General features: G+C 42.4%; 2 protein-coding genes across 2 annotated transcripts in view; one reads left to right on the top strand and one right to left on the bottom strand.

The window, feature by feature from the left end:
* Positions 1 to 1,134: 1,134 nt before the first annotated feature.
* The window catches only part of mipol1 (mirror-image polydactyly 1), a 31,816-nt gene continuing 10,914 nt past the window's right edge, over positions 1,135 to 22,036 (bottom strand). The window contains exons 4-6 of the mRNA XM_063881887.1: positions 21,155 to 21,240; positions 8,251 to 8,412; positions 1,135 to 1,321 (exon numbers count right to left, since the gene is read on the bottom strand). Coding sequence (XP_063737957.1) covers positions 1,255 to 1,321; positions 8,251 to 8,412; positions 21,155 to 21,240 — 315 coding nt within the window. The 3' untranslated portion in view covers positions 1,135 to 1,254. The remainder of the gene's footprint in view (positions 1,322 to 8,250; positions 8,413 to 21,154; positions 21,241 to 22,036) is intronic.
* On the top strand, positions 14,564 to 16,126 carry LOC134863328 (protein SPT2 homolog). The gene is made up of 2 exons (XM_063881793.1): positions 14,564 to 14,652; positions 14,727 to 16,126. Exon 2 carries the CDS (start codon positions 14,933 to 14,935, stop codon positions 16,124 to 16,126), a length of 1,194 nt encoding a protein of 397 aa, XP_063737863.1. The 5' UTR covers positions 14,564 to 14,652; positions 14,727 to 14,932.

Consider the following 22,036-nt stretch of genomic DNA (forward strand, 5'->3'; position numbering starts at 1 on the left):
AGTTTAAACTAAAGAGAGGAACCTTAAACACAGAGACAGAGAGTTTAAACTAAAGAGAGGAACCTTAAACACAGAGACAGAGAGTTTAAACTAAAGAGAGGAACCTTAAACACAGAGACAGAGAGTTTAAACTAAAGAGAGGAACCTTAAACACAGAGACAGAGAGTTAAACTAAAGAGAGGAACCTTAAACACAGAGACAGAGAGTTTAAACTAAAGAGAGGAACCTTAAACACAGAGACAGAGAGTTTAAACTAAAGAGAGGAACCTTAAACACAGAGACAGAGAGTTTAAACTAAAGAGAGGAACCTTAAACACAGAGACAGAGAGTTAAACTAAAGAGAGGAACCTTAAACACAGAGACAGAGAGTTTAAACTAAAGAGAGGAACCTTAAACACAGAGACAGAGAGACAGAGAGTCAGAGACAGAGACTCAGAGACAGAGAGTTTAAACTAAAGAGAGGAACCTTAAACACAGAGACAGAGAGTTAAACTAAAGAGAGGAACCTTAAACACAGAGACAGAGAGTTTAAACTAAAGAGAGGAACCTTAAACACAGAGACAGAGAGTTAAACTAAAGAGAGGAACCTTAAACACAGAGACAGAGACTCAGAGACAGAGAGTTTAAACTAAAGAGAGGAACCTTAAACACAGAGACAGAGAGACAGAGAGTCAGAGACAGAGACTCAGAGACAGAGAGTTTAAACTAAAGAGAGGAACCTTAAACACAGAGACAGAGAGTTTAAACTAAAGAGAGGAACCTTAAACACAGAGACAGAGAGTTTAAACTAAAGAGAGGAACCTTAAACACAGAGACAGAGAGTTTAAACTAAAGAGAGGAACCTTAAACACAGAGACAGAGAGTTTAAACTAAAGAGAGGAACCTTAAACACAGAGACAGAGAGTTAAACTAAAGAGAGGAACCTTAAACACAGAGACAGAGAGACAGAGACAGAGACTCAGAGACAGACTCAAGAGACAGAGACACATAGACTCAGAGACAGAGACACATAGACTCAGAGACAGAGACACAGAGACAGAGAGTCAGAGACAGAGACACAGAGACAGAGACTCACAGACAGAGACTCAAAACTGAATCCCAGGAAATAAAGAGTTTGATGTGAAACCGAGGATCTAATCAACATTAATATAGAGACTTTATTTCACAATTGTTTCCACTTTGATTGAGAGCCAGATCCTGGTCTGAAGTCCTCCACGACTCTGAGAGTCAACCCTCAACCCTGGAGAAGCTGGCTCAGACGACGGCTCGGACACTTCCTGACCCCACCTTCTTCCTCAAAACCTCCACCAGACGCTCCAACCTGTTGGGGGAAACACTGTGCTGTCAGAATGAACCTGAACGCATCATACACCTTTAGTAATAAACCCCCTGTCTGTACTTGAAGCTTCCTGTCTGTACCTGAAGCTTCCTGTCTGTACCTGTAGCTTCCTGTCTGTACCTGAAGCTTCCTGTCTGTACCTGTAGCTTCCTGTCTGTACCTGTAGCTTCCTGTCTGTACCTGAAGCTTCCTGTCTGTACCTGTAGCTTCCTGTCTGTGGCTGAAGCTTCCTGTCTGTACCTGTAGCTTCCTGTCTGTACCTGAAGCTTCCTGTCTGTACCTGAAGCTTCCTGTCTGTACCTGAAGCTTCCTGTCTGTACCTGAAGCTTCCTGTCTGTACCTGTAGCTTCCTGTCTGAACCTGTAGCTTCCTGTCTGTACCTGAAGCTTCCTGTCTGAACCTGTAGCTTCCTGTCTGAACCTGTAGCTTCCTGTCTGAACCTGTAGCTTCCTGTCTGAACCTGTAGCTTCCTGTCTGAACCTGAAGCTTCCTGTCTGTACCTGAAGCTTCCTGTCTGTACCTGAAGCTTCCTGTCTGTACCTGAAGCTTCCTGTCTGAACCTGTAGCTTCCTGTCTGAACCTGTAGCTTCCTGTCTGTACCTGTAGCTTCCTGTCTGTACCTGAAGCTTCCTGTCTGAACCTGTAGCTTCCTGTCTGTACCTGAAGCTTCCTGTCTGTACCTGAAGCTTCCTGTCTGAACCTGTAGCTTCCTGTCTGTACCTGAAGCTTCCTGTCTGAACCTGAAGCTTCCTGTCTGAACCTGTAGCTTCCTGTCTGTACCTGAAGCTTCCTGTCTGTACCTGTAGCTTCCTGTCTGAACCTGTAGCTTCCTGTCTGAACCTGTAGCTTCCTGTCTGTACCTGAAGCTTCCTGTCTGTACCTGAAGCTTCCTGTCTGTACCTGAAGCTTCTGTCTGTACCTGAAGCTTCCTGTCTGTACCTGAAGCTTCCTGTCTGTACCTGAAGCTTCCTGTCTGTACCTGAAGCTTCCTGTCTGTACCTGAAGCTTCCTGTCTGTACCTGAAGCTTCCTGTCTGTACCTGTAGCTTCCTGTCTGTACCTGAAGCTTCCTGTCTGTACCTGTAGCTTCCTGTCTGTACCTGTAGCTTCCTGTCTGTACCTGTAGCTTCCTGTCTGTACCTGTAGCTTCCTGTCTGTACCTGAAGCTTCCTGTCTGTACCTGAAGCTTCCTGTCTGTACCTGAAGCTTCCTGTCTGTACCTGAAGCTTCCTGTCTGTACCTGTAGCTTCCTGTCTGTACCTGAAGCTTCCTGTCTGTACCTGAAGCTTCCTGTCTGTACCTGAAGCTTCCTGTCTGTACCTGTAGCTTCCTGTCTGTACCTGTAGCTTCCTGTCTGTACCTGAAGCTTCCTGTCTGTACCTGAAGCTTCCCGTCTGTACCTGTAGCTTCCTGTCTGTACCTGAAGCTTCCTGTCTGTACCTGTAGCTTCCTGTCTGTACCTGAAGCTTCCTGTCTGTACCTGTAGCTTCCTGTCTGTACCTGAAGCTTCCTGTCTGTACCTGAAGCTTCCTGTCTGTACCTGTAGCTTCCTGTCTGTACCTGAAGCTTCCTGTCTGTACCTGTAGCTTCCTGTCTGTACCTGAAGCTTCCTGTCTGTACCTGTAGCTTCCTGTCTGTACCTGAAGCTTCCTGTCTGTACCTGTAGCTTCCTGTCTGTACCTGTAGCTTCCTGTCTGAACCTGTAGCTTCCTGTCTGAACCTGTAGCTTCCTGTCTGAACCTGTAGCTTCCTGTCTGTACCTGAAGCTTCCTGTCTATACCTGAAGCTTCCTGTCTGTACCTGAAGCTTCCTGTCTGTACCTGTAGCTTCCTGTCTGTACCTGAAGCTTCCTGTCTGTACCTGAAGCTTCCTGTCTATACCTGAAGCTTCCTGTCTGTACCTGAAGCTTCCTGTCTGTACCTGTAGCTTCCTGTCTGTACCTGAAGCTTCCTGTCTGTACCTGAAGCTTCCTGTCTGTACCTGAAGCTTCCTGTCTGTACCTGAAGCTTCCTGTCTGTACCTGAAGCTTCCTGTCTGTACCTGTAGCTTCCTGTCTGTACCTGTAGCTTCCTGTCTGTACCTGTAGCTTCCTGTCTGTACCTGTAGCTTCCTGTCTGTACCTGTAGCTTCCTGTCTGTACCTGTAGCTTCCTGTCTGTACCTGTAGCTTCCTGTCTGTACCTGTAGCTTCCTGTCTGTACCTGAAGCTTCCTGTCTGTACCTGAAGCTTCCTGTCTGTACCTGAAGCTTCCTGTCTGTACCTGAAGCTTCCTGTCTGTACCTGAAGCTTCCTGTCTGTACCTGAAGCTTCCTGTCTGTACCTGAAGCTTCCTGTCTGTACCTGAAGCTTCCTGTCTGTACCTGAAGCTTCCTGTCTGTACCTGAAGCTTCCTGTCTGTACCTGAAGCTTCCTGTCTGTACCTGAAGCTTCCTGTCTGTACCTGAAGCTTCCTGTCTGTACCTGAAGCTTCCTGTCTGTACCTGAAGCTTCCTGTCTGTACCTGAAGCTTCCTGTCTGTACCTGAAGCTTCCTGTCTGTACCTGAAGCTTCCTGTCTGTACCTGAAGCTTCCTGTCTATACCTGAAGCTTCCTGTCTGTACCTGAAGCTTCCTGTCTATACCTGAAGCTTCCTGTCTGTACCTGAAGCTTCCTGTCTGTACCTGAAGCTTCCTGTCTGTACCTGAAGCTTCCTGTCTGTACCTGAAGCTTCCTGTCTGTACCTGAAGCTTCCTGTCTGTACCTGTAGCTTCCTGTCTGTACCTGAAGCTTCCTGTCTGTACCTGAAGCTTCCTGTCTGTACCTGAAGCTTCCTGTCTGTACCTGAAGCTTCCTGTCTGTACCTGAAGCTTCCTGTCTGTACCTGAAGCTTCCTGTCTGTACCTGAAGCTTCCTGTCTGTACCTGTAGCTTCCTGTCTGTACCTGAAGCTTCCTGTCTGTACCTGAAGCTTCCTGTCTATACCTGAAGCTTCCTGTCTGTACCTGAAGCTTCCTGTCTGTACCTGAAGCTTCCTGTCTGTACCTGAAGCTTCCTGTCTGTACCTGAAGCTTCCTGTCTGTACCTGAAGCTTCCTGTCTGTACCTGTAGCTTCCTGTCTGTACCTGAAGCTTCCTGTCTGTACCTGAAGCTTCCTGTCTGTACCTGTAGCTTCCTGTCTGTACCTGTAGCTTCCTGTCTGTACCTGAAGCTTCCTGTCTGTACCTGTAGCTTCCTGTCTGTACCTGTAGCTTCCTGTCTGTACCTGTAGCTTCCTGTCTGTACCTGTAGCTTCCTGTCTGTACCTGTAGCTTCCTGTCTGTACCTGTAGCTTCCTGTCTGTACCTGAAGCTTCCTGTCTGTACCTGAAGCTTCCTGTCTGTACCTGAAGCTTCCTGTCTGTACCTGAAGCTTCCTGTCTGTACCTGTAGCTTCCTGTCTGTACCTGAAGCTTCCTGTCTGTACCTGAAGCTTCCTGTCTGTACCTGAAGCTTCCTGTCTGTACCTGAAGCTTCCTGTCTGTACCTGAAGCTTCCTGTCTGTACCTGAAGCTTCCTGTCTGTACCTGAAGCTTCCTGTCTGTACCTGAAGCTTCCTGTCTGTACCTGAAGCTTCCTGTCTGTACCTGAAGCTTCCTGTCTGTACCTGAAGCTTCCTGTCTGTACCTGAAGCTTCCTGTCTGTACCTGAAGCTTCCTGTCTGTACCTGAAGCTTCCTGTCTGTACCTGAAGCTTCCTGTCTGTACCTGAAGCTTCCTGTCTGTACCTGAAGCTTCCTGTCTGTACCTGTAGCTTCCTGTCTGTACCTGAAGCTTCCTGTCTGTACCTGAAGCTTCCTGTCTGTACCTGAAGCTTCCTGTCTGTACCTGAAGCTTCCTGTCTGTACCTGAAGCTTCCTGTCTGTACCTGTAGCTTCCTGTCTGTACCTGAAGCTTCCTGTCTATACCTGAAGCTTCCTGTCTGTACCTGAAGCTTCCTGTCTATACCTGAAGCTTCCTGTCTGTACCTGAAGCTTCCTGTCTGTACCTGAAGCTTCCTGTCTGTACCTGAAGCTTCCTGTCTGTACCTGAAGCTTCCTGTCTGTACCTGAAGCTTCCTGTCTGTACCTGAAGCTTCCTGTCTGTACCTGAAGCTTCCTGTCTGTACCTGAAGCTTCCTGTCTGTACCTGAAGCTTCCTGTCTGTACCTGAAGCTTCCTGTCTGTACCTGAAGCTTCCTGTCTGTACCTGTAGCTTCCTGTCTGTACCTGAAGCTTCCTGTCTGTACCTGTAGCTTCCTGTCTGTACCTGAAGCTTCCTGTCTGTACCTGAAGCTTCCTGTCTGTACCTGAAGCTTCCTGTCTGTACCTGAAGCTTCCTGTCTGTACCTGTAGCTTCCTGTCTGTACCTGTAGCTTCCTGTCTGTACCTGAAGCTTCCTGTCTGTACCTGAAGCTTCCTGTCTGTACCTGTAGCTTCCTGTCTGTACCTGAAGCTTCCTGTCTGTACCTGAAGCTTCCTGTCTGTACCTGAAGCTTCCTGTCTGTACCTGAAGCTTCCTGTCTGTACCTGAAGCTTCCTGTCTGTACCTGAAGCTTCCTGTCTGTACCTGTAGCTTCCTGTCTGTACCTGAAGCTTCCTGTCTGTACCTGAAGCTTCCTGTCTGTACCTGAAGCTTCCTGTCTGTACCTGAAGCTTCCTGTCTGTACCTGAAGCTTCCTGTCTGTACCTGAAGCTTCCTGTCTGTACCTGAAGCTTCCTGTCTGTACCTGAAGCTTCCTGTCTGTACCTGAAGCTTCCTGTCTGTACCTGTAGCTTCCTGTCTGTACCTGAAGCTTCCTGTCTGTACCTGTAGCTTCCTGTCTGTACCTGAAGCTTCCTGTCTGTACCTGAAGCTTCCTGTCTGTACCTGAAGCTTCCTGTCTGTACCTGAAGCTTCCTGTCTGTACCTGAAGCTTCCTGTCTGTACCTGAAGCTTCCTGTCTGTACCTGAAGCTTCCTGTCTGTACCTGAAGCTTCCTGTCTGTACCTGAAGCTTCCTGTCTGTACCTGAAGCTTCCTGTCTGTACCTGAAGCTTCCTGTCTGTACCTGAAGCTTCCTGTCTGTACCTGAAGCTTCCTGTCTGTACCTGAAGCTTCCTGTCTGTACCTGAAGCTTCCTGTCTGTACCTGAAGCTTCCTGTCTGTACCTGAAGCTTCCTGTCTGTACCTGAAGCTTCCTGTCTGTACCTGAAGCTTCCTGTCTGTACCTGAAGCTTCCTGTCTGTACCTGAAGCTTCCTGTCTGTACCTGAAGCTTCCTGTCTGTACCTGAAGCTTCCTGTCTGTACCTGAAGCTTCCTGTCTGTACCTGAAGCTTCCTGTCTGTACCTGAAGCTTCCTGTCTGTACCTGAAGCTTCCTGTCTGTACCTGAAGCTTCCTGTCTGTACCTGAAGCTTCCTGTCTGTACCTGAAGCTTCCTGTCTGTACCTGAAGCTTCCTGTCTGTACCTGAAGCTTCCTGTCTGTACCTGAAGCTTCCTGTCTGTACCTGAAGCTTCCTGTCTGTACCTGAAGCTTCCTGTCTGTACCTGAAGCTTCCTGTCTGTACCTGAAGCTTCCTGTCTGTACTGAAGCTTCCTGTCTGTACCTGTAGCTTCCTGTCTGTACCTGAAGCTTCCTGTGTGTACCTGTAGCTTCCTGTCTGTACCTGTAGCTTCCTGTCTCTACCTGTAGCTTCCTGTCTGTACCTGAAGCTTCCTGTCTGTACCTGTAGCTTCCTGTCTCTACCTGTAGCTTCCTGTCTATACCTGTAGCTTCCTGTCTGTACCTGTAGCTTCCTGTGTGTACCTGTAGCTTCCTGTCTGTACCTGTAGCTTCCTGTCTATACCTGTAGCTTCCTGTCTGTACCTGTAGCTTCCTGTCTGTACCTGAAGCTTCCTGTCTGTACCTGAAGCTTCCTGTCTGTAGCTGAAGCTTCCTGTCTGTACCTGTAGCTTCCTGTCTATACCTGAAGCTTCCTGTCTGTACTTGAAGCTTCCTGTCTATACCTGTAGCTTCCTGTCTGTACCTGTAGCTTCCTGTCTGTACCTGAAGCTTCCTGTGTGTACCTGTAGCTTCCTGTCTGTACCTGAAGCTTCCTGTCTGTACCTGAAGCTTCCTGTTTATTTGGACATAATTTCCTGTTTATTTGGGCTTCAGAGAGTACTTCCTGTATGAAGTTCCTGAGGAAATAAGGAGGAAGTGACCCTGACGACTTTCCCTCCAAACCAAATTAAGGTGTCGGTAATGAGAGCAGATTTTTCTCTCAGAGCAAACATTCTCTTCAGGCCCTTCAGAGCCGCCCCCCCGCCGGCAGCTGAATGAGAGCCTGGCGCCGCGGGTTTGAGTCCGGAGACGCAGACGGACGTTAATCTGTTTCCTGATGAGCTCATCCTCCGTGAGAGCAGAGAAGAAGAAGAGAAGAAGAAGAAGAGCCGCCGTCATCCCGGGATTAATATCACCGTGCAGCCCGAATATCAATCAGCAGCGCCAAAGCTCCTTAGTACCACACGCTTAACCAGTCTTTGAACACATCTCTGCTGACGGCTGCTTTACATACAGAGACGTGCTCTGAAGACAGGAAGTGCCCCCCCCCCCCCCGCTGAGAGCAGCAAACAGGAAGCACCAGATAAAGGCAGGAGTAATCATGTGATTAGCATGTTTACAACCTGATGCTAGTTAGTAAATGAAACATTTCGTATGGATCATCGCTGATGACCTCGTTACTGACTCTCATTAAGATATCATCAGGACAGGTGTGCACATCCTGCCGCTCTGCAGTGAAGCTGTCTGTTACAGGTGTGTATTACATGTGTGTTACAGGTCTGTTACAGGTGTGTATTACATGTGTGTTACAGGTCTGTTACAGGTGTGTGTTACATGTGTGTTACAGGTCTGTTACAGGTGTGTGTTACAAGTGTGAGTTACAGGTGTGTTGTTACCTGTGCCCTCTTTCTCTAGCATCTCTCTCCGACTCCTGACAGCGCTGAAGTTCCACCTCCACGCTCCGCTTCTCCTCGGACAGCTGTTGCACCTGCAGCTGGAGGGTTGGTGCTGAAAAGACGTTGTCACAGGGCTGCGAGAGAGTGAGGGGGTCCTGAGGGCTGAAAGAGGATACTTTTTGTCTTTCTGAGTTGTTTACTTCGAGACACATAGTGACATCACTATGTACACATTGTAGGTGATAGGCTTATGGCACTTCAACATCAGCAGGAGAGGACTCTTTAAAGTAGAGACTCTACATACTGATATACACCTGAACATCAGCAGGAGAGGACTCTTTAAAGTAGAGACTCTACATACTGATATACACCTGAACATCAGCAGGAGAGGACTCTTTAAAGTAGAGACTCTACATACTGATATACACCTGAACATCAGCAGGAGAGGACTCTTTAAAGTAGAGACTCTACATACTGATATACACCTGAACATCAGCAGGAAAGGACTCTTTAAAGTAGAGACACTACAGCAGGAGAGGACTCTTTAAAGTAGAGACTCTACATACTGATATACACCTGAACATCAGCAGGAGAGGACTCTTTAAAGTAGAGACACTACATACTGATATACACCTGAACATCAGCAGGAGAGGACTCTTTAAAGTAGAGACTCTACATACTGATATACACCTGAACATCAGCAGGAGAGGACTCTTTAAAGTAGAGACACTACATACTGATATACACCTGAACATCAGCAGGAGAGGACTCTTTAAAGTAGAGACGCTACCTACTGATATACACCTGAACATCAGCAGGAGAGGACTCTTTAAAGTAGAGACTCTACATACTGATATACACCTGAACATCAGCAGGAGAGGACTCTTTAAAGTAGAGACTTTACATACTGATATACACCTGAACATCAGCAGGCGAGGACTCTTTAAAGTAGAGACACTACATACTGATATACACCTGAACATCAGCAGGAGAGGACTCTTTAAAGTAGAGACGCTACATACTGATATACACCTGAACATCAGCAGGAGAGGACTCTTTAAAGTAGAGACTCTACATACTGATATACACCTGAACATCAGCAGGAGAGGACTCTTTAAAGTAGAGACTCTACATACTGATATACACCTGAACATCAGCAGGAGAGGACTCTTTAAAGTAGAGACTTTACATACTGATATACACCTGAACATCAGCAGGAGAGGACTCTTTAAAGTAGAGACGCTACCTACTGATATACACCTGAACATCAGCAGGAGAGGACTCTTTAAAGTAGAGACTCTACATACTGATATACACCTGAACATCAGCAGGAGAGGACTCTTTAAAGTAGAGACTTTACATACTGATATACACCTGAACATCAGCAGGCGAGGACTCTTTAAAGTAGAGACACTACATACTGATATACACCTGAACATCAGCAGGAGAGGACTCTTTAAAGTAGAGACGCTACATACTGATATACACCTGAACATCAGCAGGAGAGGACTCTTTAAAGTAGAGACTCTACATACTGATATACACCTGAACATCAGCAGGAGAGGACTCTTTAAAGTAGAGACTCTACATACTGATATACACCTGAACATCAGCAGGAGAGGACTCTTTAAAGTAGAGACACTACATACTGATATACACCTGAACATCAGCAGGAGAGGACTCTTTAAAGTAGAGACTCTACATACTGATATACACCTGAACATCAGCAGGAGAGGACTCTTTAAAGTAGAGACTACATACTGATATACACCTGAACATCAGCAGGAGAGGACTCTTTAAAGTAGAGACACTACAGCAGGAGAGGACTCTTTAAAGTAGAGACACCAGGTTAATACAGGTTTTGATATCTGTGTAACGTGCACAGATAGAGTGATGTGAAATGAAAGATAAAAATCATTTCTGGTCTGAGTTTAGATTTCCTCCAGAAAGCATGCCCCCCCCACCCCCACACACACTGCCCCCCCTGCAGGATCATCCTGCTGATGGATGGAGGATCACACTCTGCACAGCGGCGCATTCAGACCAGCCGCTGCCATGAGAGAGCTCATCTATAGATGTAGACACACACACACACACACACACACACACACACACACACACACACACACACACACACACACACACACACACACACACACACACACACACACACACACACACACACACACACACACACACACACACACACACACACACACACACACACACACACACACACACAGTAATGGAGGGAGGTTCAGAGGCTCATCAGCAGAAGTCTTATCTGTGTCCGGCAGGAAGCAGAAGTGTGGATGTGCAGACTCACAGACCTCCTCATGCCTCTGGGTGTATGAACACAATAATAATCAGTCCATCAGAGAGACGGATCCACTGGTTGAAAGGAGGAGAGTTAAAGACTGACACCGACTGAGAGAACAGTGAGAGTTAAAGACTGAGACCGACTGAGAGAACAGTGAGAGTTAAAGACTGAGACCGACTGAGAGAACAGTGAGAGTTAAAGACTGAGACCGACTGAGAGAACAGTGAGAGTTAAAGACTGAGACCGACTGAGAGAACAGTGAGAGTTAAAGACTGAGACCGACTGAGAGAACAGTGAGAGTTAAAGACTGAGACAAACTAGTGACTTTAGAGACCTCGAGTTCCACATCTGTCTGATCATCGACACATCATCACAAGACTCTCTGACAGCTGTTCAGTCCTCAGTGTTTCTGTAGGTGGTGTTTTCTCCTCTGTTTCTGTAGGTGGTGTTTTCTCCTCAGTGTTTCTGTAGTGGTGTTTTCTCCTCAGTGTTTCTGTAGGTGGTGTTTTCTCCTCTGTTTCTGTAGGTGGTGTTTTCTCCTCAGTGTTTCTGTAGGTGGTGTTTTCTCCTCAGTGTTTCTGTAGGTGGTGTTTTCTCAGTGTTTCTGTAGGTGTTGTTTTCTCCTCTGTTTCTGTAGGTGGTGTTTTCTCCTCAGTGTTTCTGTAGGTGGTGTTTTCTCCTCTGTTTCTGTAGGTGTTGTTTTCTCCTCTGTTTCTGTAGGTGGTGTTTTCTCCTCAGTGTTTCTGTAGGTGGTGTTTTCTCCTCAGTGTTTCTGTAGGTGGTGTTTTCTCCTCAGTGTTTCTGTAGGTGGTGTTTTCTCCTCAGTGTTTCTGTAGGTGGTGTTTTCTCCTCAGTGTTTCTGTAGGTGGTGTTTTCTCCTCAGTGTTTCTGTAGGTGGTGTTTTCTCCTCAGTGTTTCTGTAGGTGGTGTTTTCTCCTCAGTGTTTCTGTAGGTGGTGTTTTCTCCTCAGTGTTTCTGTAGGTGGTGTTTTCTCCTCAGTGTTTCTGTAGGTGGTGTTTTCTCCTCAGTGTTTCTGTAGGTGGTGTTTTCTCCTCAGTGTTTCTGTAGGTGGTGTTTTCTCCTCAGTGTTTCTGTAGGTGTTGTTTTCTCCTCAGTGTTTCTGTAGGTGGTGTTTTCTCCTCAGTGTTTCTGTAGGTGGTGTTTTCTCCTCAGTGTTTCTGTAGGTGGTGTTTTCTCCTCAGTGTTTCTGTAGGTGTTGTTTTCTCCTCAGTGTTTCTGTAGGTGGTGTTTTCTCCTCAGTGTTTCTGTAGGTGGTGTTTTCTCCTCAGTGTTTCTGTAGGTGGTGTTTTCTCCTCAGTGTTTCTGTAGGTGGTGTTTTCTCCTCAGTGTTTCTGTAGGTGGTGTTTTCTCCTCAGTGTTTCTGTAGGTGGTGTTTTCTCCTCAGTGTTTCTGTAGGTGTTGTTTTCTCCTCAGTGTTTCTGTAGGTGGTGTTTTCTCCTCAGTGTTTCTGTAGGTGGTGTTTTCTCCTCAGTGTTTCTGTAGGTGGTGTTTTCTCCTCAGTGTTTCTGTAGGTGGTGTTTTCTCCTCAGTGTTTCTGTAGGTGGTGTTTTCTCCTCAGTGTTTCTGTAGGTGGTGTTTTCTCCTCAGTGTTTCTGTAGGTGGTGTTTTCTCCTCAGTGTTTCTGTAGGTGGTGTTTTCTCCTCAGTGTTTCTGTAGGTGGTGTTTTCTCCTCAGTGTTTCTGTAGGTGTTGTTTTCTCCTCAGTGTTTCTGTAGGTGGTGTTTTCTCCTCAGTGTTTCTGTAGGTGGTGTTTTCTCCTCAGTGTTTCTGTAGGTGGTGTTTTCTCCTCAGTGTTTCTGTAGGTGGTGTTTTCTCCTCAGTGTTTCTGTAGGTGGTGTTTTCTCCTCAGTGTTTCTGTAGGTGGTGTTTTCTCCTCAGTGTTTCTGTAGGTGGTGTTTTCTCCTCAGTGTTTCTGTAGGTGGTGTTTTCTCCTCAGTGTTTCTGTAGGTGGTGTTTTCTCCTCAGTGTTTCTGTAGGTGGTGTTTTCTCCTCAGTGTTTCTGTAGGTGGTGTTTTCTCCTCAGTGTTTCTGTAGGTGGTGTTTTCTCCTCAGTGTTTCTGTAGGTGGTGTTTTCTCCTCAGTGTTTCTGTAGGTGGTGTTTTCTCCTCAGTGTTTCTGTAGGTGGTGTTTTCTCCTCAGTGTTTCTGTAGGTGGTGTTTTCTCCTCAGTGTTTCTGTAGGTGGTGTTTTCTCCTCAGTGTTTCTGTAGGTGGTGTTTTCTCCTCAGTGTTTCTGTAGGTGGTGTTTTCTCCTCAGTGTTTCTGTAGGTGGTGTTTTCTCCTCAGTGTTTCTGTAGGTGGTGTTTTCTCCTCAGTGTTTCTGTAGGTGGTGTTTTCTCCTCAGTGTTTCTGTAGGTGGTGTTTTCTCCTCAGTGTTTCTGTAGGTGGTGTTTTCTCCTCAGTGTTTCTGTAGGTGGTGTTTTCTCCTCAGTGTTTCTGTAGGTGGTGTTTTCTCCTCAGTGTTTCTGTAGGTGGTGTTTTCTCCTCAGTGTTTCTGTAGGTGGTGTTTTCTCCTCAGTGTTTCTGTAGGTGGTGTTTTCTCCTCAGTGTTTCTGTAGGTGGTGTTTTCTCCTCAGTGTTTCTGTAGGTGGTGTTTTCTCCTCAGTGTTTCTGTAGGTGGTGTTTTCTCCTCAGTGTTTCTGTAGGTGGTGTTTTCTCCTCAGTGTTTCTGTAGGTGGTGTTTTCTCCTCAGTGTTTCTGTAGGTGGTGTTTTCTCCTCAGTGTTTCTGTAGGTGGTGTTTTCTCCTCAGTGTTTCTGTAGGTGGTGTTTTCTCCTCAGTGTTTCTGTAGGTGGTGTTTTCTCCTCAGTGTTTCTGTAGGTGGTGTTTTCTCCTCAGTGTTTCTGTAGGTGGTGTTTTCTCCTCAGTGTTTCTGTAGGTGGTGTTTTCTCCTCAGTGTTTCTGTAGGTGGTGTTTTCTCCTCAGTGTTTCTGTAGGTGGTGTTTTCTCCTCAGTGTTTCTGTAGGTGGTGTTTTCTCCTCAGTGTTTCTGTAGGTGGTGTTTTCTCCTCAGTGTTTCTGTAGGTGGTGTTTTCTCCTCAGTGTTTCTGTAGGTGGTGTTTTCTCCTCAGTGTTTCTGTAGGTGGTGTTTTCTCCTCAGTGTTTCTGTAGGTGGTGTTTTCTCCTCAGTGTTTCTGTAGGTGGTGTTTTCTCCTCAGTGTTTCTGTAGGTGGTGTTTTCTCCTCAGTGTTTCTGTAGGTGGTGTTTTCTCCTCAGTGTTTCTGTAGGTGGTGTTTTCTCCTCAGTGTTTCTGTAGGTGGTGTTTTCTCCTCAGTGTTTCTGTAGGTGGTGTTTTCTCCTCAGTGTTTCTGTAGGTGGTGTTTTCTCCTCAGTGTTTCTGTAGGTGGTGTTTTCTCCTCAGTGTTTCTGTAGGTGGTGTTTTCTCCTCAGTGTTTCTGTAGGTGGTGTTTTCTCCTCAGTGTTTCTGTAGGTGGTGTTTTCTCCTCAGTGTTTCTGTAGGTGGTGTTTTCTCCTCAGTGTTTCTGTAGGTGTTGTTTTCTCCTCAGTGTTTCTGTAGGTGGTGTTTTCTCCTCGTGTTTCTGTAGGTGGTGTTTTCTCCTCAGTGTTTCTGTAGGTGGTGTTTTCTCCTCAGTGTTTCTGTAGGTGGTGTTTTCTCCTCAGTGTTTCTGTAGGTGGTGTTTTCTCCTCAGTGTTTCTGTAGGTGGTGTTTTCTCCTCAGTGTTTCTGTAGGTGGTGTTTTCTCCTCAGTGTTTCTGTAGGTGGTGTTTTCTCCTCAGTGTTTCTGTAGGTGGTGTTTTCTCCTCAGTGTTTCTGTAGGTGGTGTTTTCTCCTCAGTGTTTCTGTAGGTGGTGTTTTCTCCTCAGTGTTTCTGTCGGTGGTGTTTTCTCCTCAGTGTTTCTGTAGGTGGTGTTTTCTCCTCAGTGTTTCTGTAGGTGGTGTTTTCTCCACTCAGTGTGGAGATATTAACATGTTATATATAATGTGTTTGACAGATGAAGCAGCTCTCCAACGTTCTGCTGGTTTCGCTGCTGGTTTCTCTGCTCCCAGTCGGCAGCTGTGTCTCGGTGAACTGGCTGACTGGTGTGGTCGAGGCGTTTCGGAGAGAGTAAGTAACTTCCTGTCCGTAGGTCACGTGATTTACAGGAGAAGTTCTAACTGACGGATCTCCACCTTCCTCAGGTACCAAATAAGAGGGCAGTTCTGTTTTGCTGCCGACATCCCGAAAGAACCTGAACCCAGACAGCCTCCCTGAGGTCCTGAAGGATGACCGGTACAGCTGCCATGTTGAAGACACCCTCTCAGAAGGGGAGGTCTACGTGGGGAACAGGGTGGTGGTCGCCCGACAGGCAGGACCTGTGCATGCAGAACCCTTAGTTCTGACTAAAATGCAAGGCCTGCTGAAGAGGAGGAAAGACTTCCTGCTGATCTACACCTACCTGTCCCCCTGCGGACACAAGTGCACCAACCGCAGCCACAAGTTCAACATCCTGGACTACCTGGAGCGGAACGTTCCTCACTGGAGGAAGTTCGCCTTCGTCTTCACCAGAGTATTTGATCAACCGAAGGACGGTTCTGTGGTTCCCAAAGAGGATCTGATCCAGGCGCTCAGAACCATCAGTAAATCGAGACTGAACCTCAAAAACATCTACCGCTGCTACAAGCCGGAGAACCTGCACTTCCAGTGCCACAGCTGCTCAGCAGGGGGCCAGGTGTCCAAAATCTGCGTGGAAAACAACGCCCAGCCCCACCAGGGGGAAGGAGGGAGCAGCGGTGGCAGGAGAGACAGAAGAGGACCAAGGAGCAGCAGCATGGACAGTAAACTTGGAGGGAGAGGCAGACCCACAGGGAGTAAAGGAGGGAGAGGCAGACCCACAGGGAGTAAAGGAGGGAGAGGCAGACCCACAGGGAGTAAAGGAGGGAGAGGCAGACCCACAGGGAGTAAAGGAGGGAGAGGCAGACCCACAGGGAGTAAAGGAGGGAGAGGCAGACCCACAGGGAGTAAAGGAGGGAGAGGCAGCAGGAAAGGTGGAGCTGGGAAAAGCAGCAGTAACAGCAGGAAAGGTGGAGTCAGACACAGCAGTAACAGCAGGAAAGGTGGAGTCAGACACAGCAGTAACAGCAGGAAAGGTGGAGTCACACACAGCAGTAACAGCAGGAAAGGTGGAGTCAGACACAGCAGTAACAGCAGGAAAGGTGGAGTCAGACACAGCAGTAACAGCAGGAAAGGTGGAGTCAGACACAGCAGTAACAGCAGGAAAGGTGGAGTCAGACACAGCAGTAACAGCAGGAAAGGTGGAGTCACACACATTAGTAACAGCAGGAAAGGTGGAGTCAGACACAGCAGTAACAGCAGGAAAGGTGGAGTCAGACACAGCAGTAACAGCAGGAAGGTGGAGTCAGACACAGCTAGTAACAGCAGGAAAGGTGGAGTCAGACACAGCAGTAACAGCAGGAAAGGTGGAGTCACACACAGCAGTAACAGCAGGAAAGGTGGAGTCAGACACAGCAGTAACAGCAGGAAAGGTGGAGTCAGACACAGCAGTAACAGCAGGAAAGGTGGAGTCAGACACAAGCAGTAACAGCAGGAAAGGTGGAGTCAGACACAGCAGTAACAGCAGGAAAGGTGGAGTCAGACACAGCAGTAACAGCAGGAAAGGGTGGAGTCACACACAGCAGTAACAGCAGGAAAGGTGGAGTCAGACACAGCAGTAACAGCAGGAAAGGTGGAGTCACACACAGCAGTAACAGCAGGAAAGGTGGAGTCAGACACAGCAGTAACAGCAGGAAAGGTGGAGTAAAGCCTCGGCAGAATAAGCAGAAATCAGATTCACAACCTATAAACTATCAGATAAAGTATCAGACACCTATCAGCACGAAAAGGTCAGTAACACAACATCAGATCATCAGTTACACAGATAATATCGATTGGATCAGACTACAGACTAACAGCAGAAATCAGATAATATCAGACCTAATGAAATTATGATTATATATATTATAATTAGTGAAATAAAAAAACAGATATGTATCAGTTGCACTACGATTAAAAATATCAGACTAATATCAGACCTATCAGATTACTATCAGATTACTATCAATTAATATCAGATTAACTATCAGATTAATATCAGATTAATATCAGATTCCTATCAGATTACTATCAGATTACTATCAGATTACTATCAGACTAATATCTGATTACTATCAGATTACTATCAGATTAACTATCAGATTAATATCAGATAATATCAGATAAATCAGATTAATATCAGATTATATCAGCATCTGATCTACCTATCGATTATACCTATATCAGACTAATATCAATTACTATCAGATTACTATCAGATTACTATCAGATTAATATCAGACTAATATCAGACTAATATCAGACTAATATCAGATTCCTATCAGATTACTATCAGATTACTATCAGACTAATATCTGATTACTATCAGATTACTATCAGAATAACTATCAGATTAATATCAGGACTAATATCAGACTAATATCAGATTACTATCAGATTACTATCAGATACTATCAGATTAATATCAGACTAAAATCAGACTAATATCAGCTTACTATCAGATTACTATCAGAATTACTATCAGATTAATATCAGATAATATCAGACTAATATCAGATACTATCAGATTACTCTCCGATTACTATCAGATTACTATCAGATTAATATCAGATTAATATCAGACTAATATCAGAATTAATATCAGATGTCCTAATCAGATTTACTATCATATTAATAATCAGATTAATATCAGATTAAAAACAGACTAATATCTGAATAACCTATAAGATTACTCAACTCTATCAGATTACTATCAGATTAATATCAGATTAATATCAGATTAATATCAGACTAATATCTGATTACTATCAGATTACTATCAGATTACTATCAGATTAATATCAGACTAATATCAGATTAATATCAGATTACTATCAGATTACTATCAGATACTATCAGATTAATATCAGATTAATATCAGACTAATATCAGACTAATATCAGATTAATATCTGATATTAGTCTGATAGTAATCTGATAGTAATCTGATAGTAATCAGACTAATATCTGATTACTATCAGATTACTATCAGATTACTATCAGATTACTATCAGATTAATATCAGATTACTATCAGACTAATATCAGATTACTATCAGATTACTATCAGATTACTATCAGATTAATATCAGATTAATATCAGATTAATATCAGATTACTATCAGATTACTATCAGATTACTATCAGATTACTATCAGATTAATATCAGATTAATATCAGATTACTATCAGACTACTATCAGATTACTATCAGATTAATATCAGATTAATATCAGATTAATATCAGATTAATATCAGATTAATATCAGATTACTATCAGATTAATATCAGATTAATATCAGACTAATATCAGATTAATATCAGATTACTATCAGATTCCTATCAGATTAATATCAGATTAATATCAGACTAATATCAGATTAATATCAGATTACTATCAGATTCCTATCAGATTAATATCAGATTCCTATCAGATTAATATCAGATTCCTATCAGATTACTATCAGATTACTATCAGACTAATATCAGATTACTATCAGATTAATATCAGATTAATATCAGACTAATATCAGATTAATATCAGATTACTGTCAGATTAATATCAGATTAATATCAGATTAATATCAGATTACTGTCAGATTAATATCAGATTCTATCAGATTAATATCAGATTACTATCAGATTAATATCAGATTAATATCAGATTACTGTCAGATTAATATCAGATTACTATCAGATTAATATCAGATTCCTATCAGATTAATATCAGATTACTATCAGATTACTATCAGATTACTATCAGATTACTATCAGACTAATATCAGATTACTATCAGATTAATACCAGACTAATATCAGACTAATATCAGATTAATATCAGATTACTATCAGACTAATATCAGATTAATATCAGATTAATATCAGACTAATATCAGATTAATATCAGATTACTGTCAGATTACTATCAGATTAATATCAGATTAATATCAGATTAATATCAGATTACTGTCAGATTACTATCAGATTCCTATCAAATTACTATCAGATTCCTATCAGATTACTATCAGATTAATATCAGATTACTATCAGATTCCTATCAGATTAATATCAGATTAATATCAGACTAATATCAGATTAATATCAGATTAATATCAGATTACTGTCAGATTACTATCAGATTAATATCAGATTAATATCAGATTAATATCAGATTACTATCAGACTAATATCAGATTAATATCAGATTAATATCAGATTACTGTCAGATTAATATCAGATTAATATCAGATTAATATCAGACTAATATCAGATTAATATCAGATTAATATCAGATTACTGTCAGATTACTATCAGATTAATATCAGATTAATATCAGATTAATATCAGACTAATATCAGATTAATATCAGATTAATATCAGATTACTATCAGACTAATATCAGATTAATATCAGATTAATATCAGATTACTATCAGATTCCTATCAGATTAATATCAGATTAATATCAGATTAATATCAGATTACTATCAGATTCCTATCAGATTAATATCAGATTAATATCAGACTAATATCAGATTAATATCAGATTAATATCAGATTACTGTCAGATTACTATCAGATTAATATCAGATTAATATCAGATTAATATCAGATTAATATCAGACTAATATCAGATTAATATCAGATTAATATCAGATTACTGTCAGATTAATATCAGATTAATATCAGACTAATATCAGATTAATATCAGATTACTATCAGATTACTGTCAGATTAATATCAGATTAATATCAGATTAATATCAGACTAATATCAGATTAATATCAGATTAATATCAGATTACTGTCAGATTACTATCAGATTAATATCAGACTAATATCAGATTAATATCAGATTACTGTCCGATTAATATCAGATTACTGTCCGATTAATATCAGATTAATATCAGATTACTATCAGATTAATATCAGACTAATATCAGATTACTATCAGATTACTATCAGATTAATATCAGATTACTATCAGATTCCTATCAGATTCCTATCAGATTAATATCAGATTACTATCAGATTACTATCAGATTACTATCAGACTAATATCAGATTACTATCAGACTAATATCAGACTAATATCAGATTACTATCAGATTACTATCAGATTAATATCAGACTAATATCAGATTACTATCAGATTAATATCAGACTAATATCAGACTAATATCAGATTAATATCAGATTATATCAGACTAATATCAGATTACTATCAGATTAATATCAGACTAATATCAGCTTAATATCAGATTACTATCAGATTAATATCAACTAATATCAGATTACAATCAGATTAATATCAGACTAATATCAGATTAATATCAGATTAATATCAGATTACTATCAGATTCTATCAGATTAATATCAGATTAATATCAGATTACTATCAGATTCCTATCAGATTAATATCAGATTAATATCAGACTAATATCAGATTAATATCAGATTACTATCAGATTAATATCAGACTAATATCAGATTAATATCAGATTAATATCAGACTAATATCAGATTATATCAGATTAATATCAGATTAATATCAGATTAATATCAGATTAATATCAGATTAATATCAGATTACTATCAGATTAATATCAGATTAATATCAGATCAGATTAATATCAGATTAATATCAGATTAATATCAGATTAATATCAGATTAATATCAGATTACTATCAGATTACTATCAGATTAATATCAGACTAATATCAGACTAATATCAGACTAATATCAGACTAATATCAGACTAATATCAGATTAATATCAGATTAATATCAGATTAATATCAGATTAATATCAGACTAATATCAGACTAATATCAGACTAATATCAGATTAATATCAGATTAATATCAGATTAATATCAGACTAATATCAGATTAATATCAGATTACTATCAGATTAATATCAGATTAATATCAGATTAATATCAGATTAATATCAGACTAATATCAGATTAATATCAGACTAATATCAGATTAATATCAGACTAATATCAGACTAATATCAGACTAATATCAGACTAATATCAGACTAATATCAGATTAATATCAGATTAATATCAGATTAATATCAGATTAATATCAGATTAATATCAGATTAATATCAGACTAATATCAGACTCAATTTAGAGGTGAGGAGAGTCTGAACATAGAGAAGTGTATTCATGGTTGAAGAGGAAGGTTGTGTAGAATCCATAAACTGTGATCAATATAAATGAGTCTGCAGACCGAGGAGATTCTCTCACATTCCAACAGGTTGAAATACTTCAGTCCTCAAGGACAGGAACACAATCATCTATGACACTTTTCAACAGATATTTAATATATGTTATAAATACACACAATGACTCATTTTAAACACATGCAGTGCAGCAGCTGTGTGTGTGTGTGTGTGTTTGTGTGTGTGTGTGTACTAAAAAGAGTATACAGTATATTTAAAATGCAGCATTATGTGACCTCATGGTGGTCACCTGTGATTGGCTCGCAGCAGCTGTAGCTCTGCCTCCAGCTGGCATCTGTCGTCCACAGCTCCGCCCCCCGCCCTCAGCCGCTCCGTCTGGTTGGATGAAAAACAGAAAACACATTCACCTTCACAAGCTCATTTACATATTTACATTTATATGTTTAACTGAAGGATTCATTAACTTCATAACGAGACTTTCAATTAACCAAATCACAGGCTCCAGGTGCATTGTGGGAGAGAGACAGTTCAGTGGAGTAGAAGAATTAGTGTCTTTCTGTAGTCCTTTAGTGTCTCTGTAGTCCTTTAGTGTCTCTGTAGTCCTTTAGTCTCTCTGAAGTCCTTTAGTGTCTCTGTAGTCCTTTAGTGTCTCTGTAGTCCTTTAGTGTCTCTGTAGTCCTTTAGTGTCTCTGTAGTCCTTTAGTCTCTCTGTAGTCCTTTAGTCTCTCTGTAGTCCTTTAGTGTCTCTGTAGTCCTTTAGTGTCTCTGTAGTCCTTTAGTCTCTCTGTAGTCCTTTAGTGTCTCTGTAGTCCTTTAGTGTCTCTGTAGTCCTTTAGTCTCTCTGTAGTCCTTTAGTGTCTCTGTAGTCCTTTAGTCTCTCTGTAGTCCTTTAGTGTCTCTGTAGTCCTTTAGTCTCTCTGTAGTCCTTTAGTGTCTCTGTAGTACTTTAGTCTCTCTGTAGTCCTTTAGTGTCTCTGTAGTCCTTTAGTGTCTCTGTAGTCCTTTAGTGTCTCTGTAGTCCTTTAGTCTCTCTGTAGTCCTTTAGTCTCTCTGTAGTCCTTTAGTGTCTCTGTAGTCCTTTAGTCTCTCTGTAGTCCTTTAGTCTCTCTGTAGTCCTTTAGTCTCTCTGTAGTCCTTTAGTCTCTCAGTAGTCCTTTAGTCTCTCAGTAAT

Source organism: Eleginops maclovinus, chromosome 4, assembly GCF_036324505.1.
Source record: "Eleginops maclovinus isolate JMC-PN-2008 ecotype Puerto Natales chromosome 4, JC_Emac_rtc_rv5, whole genome shotgun sequence".
Lineage (NCBI taxonomy): Eukaryota > Metazoa > Chordata > Actinopteri > Perciformes > Eleginopidae > Eleginops > Eleginops maclovinus.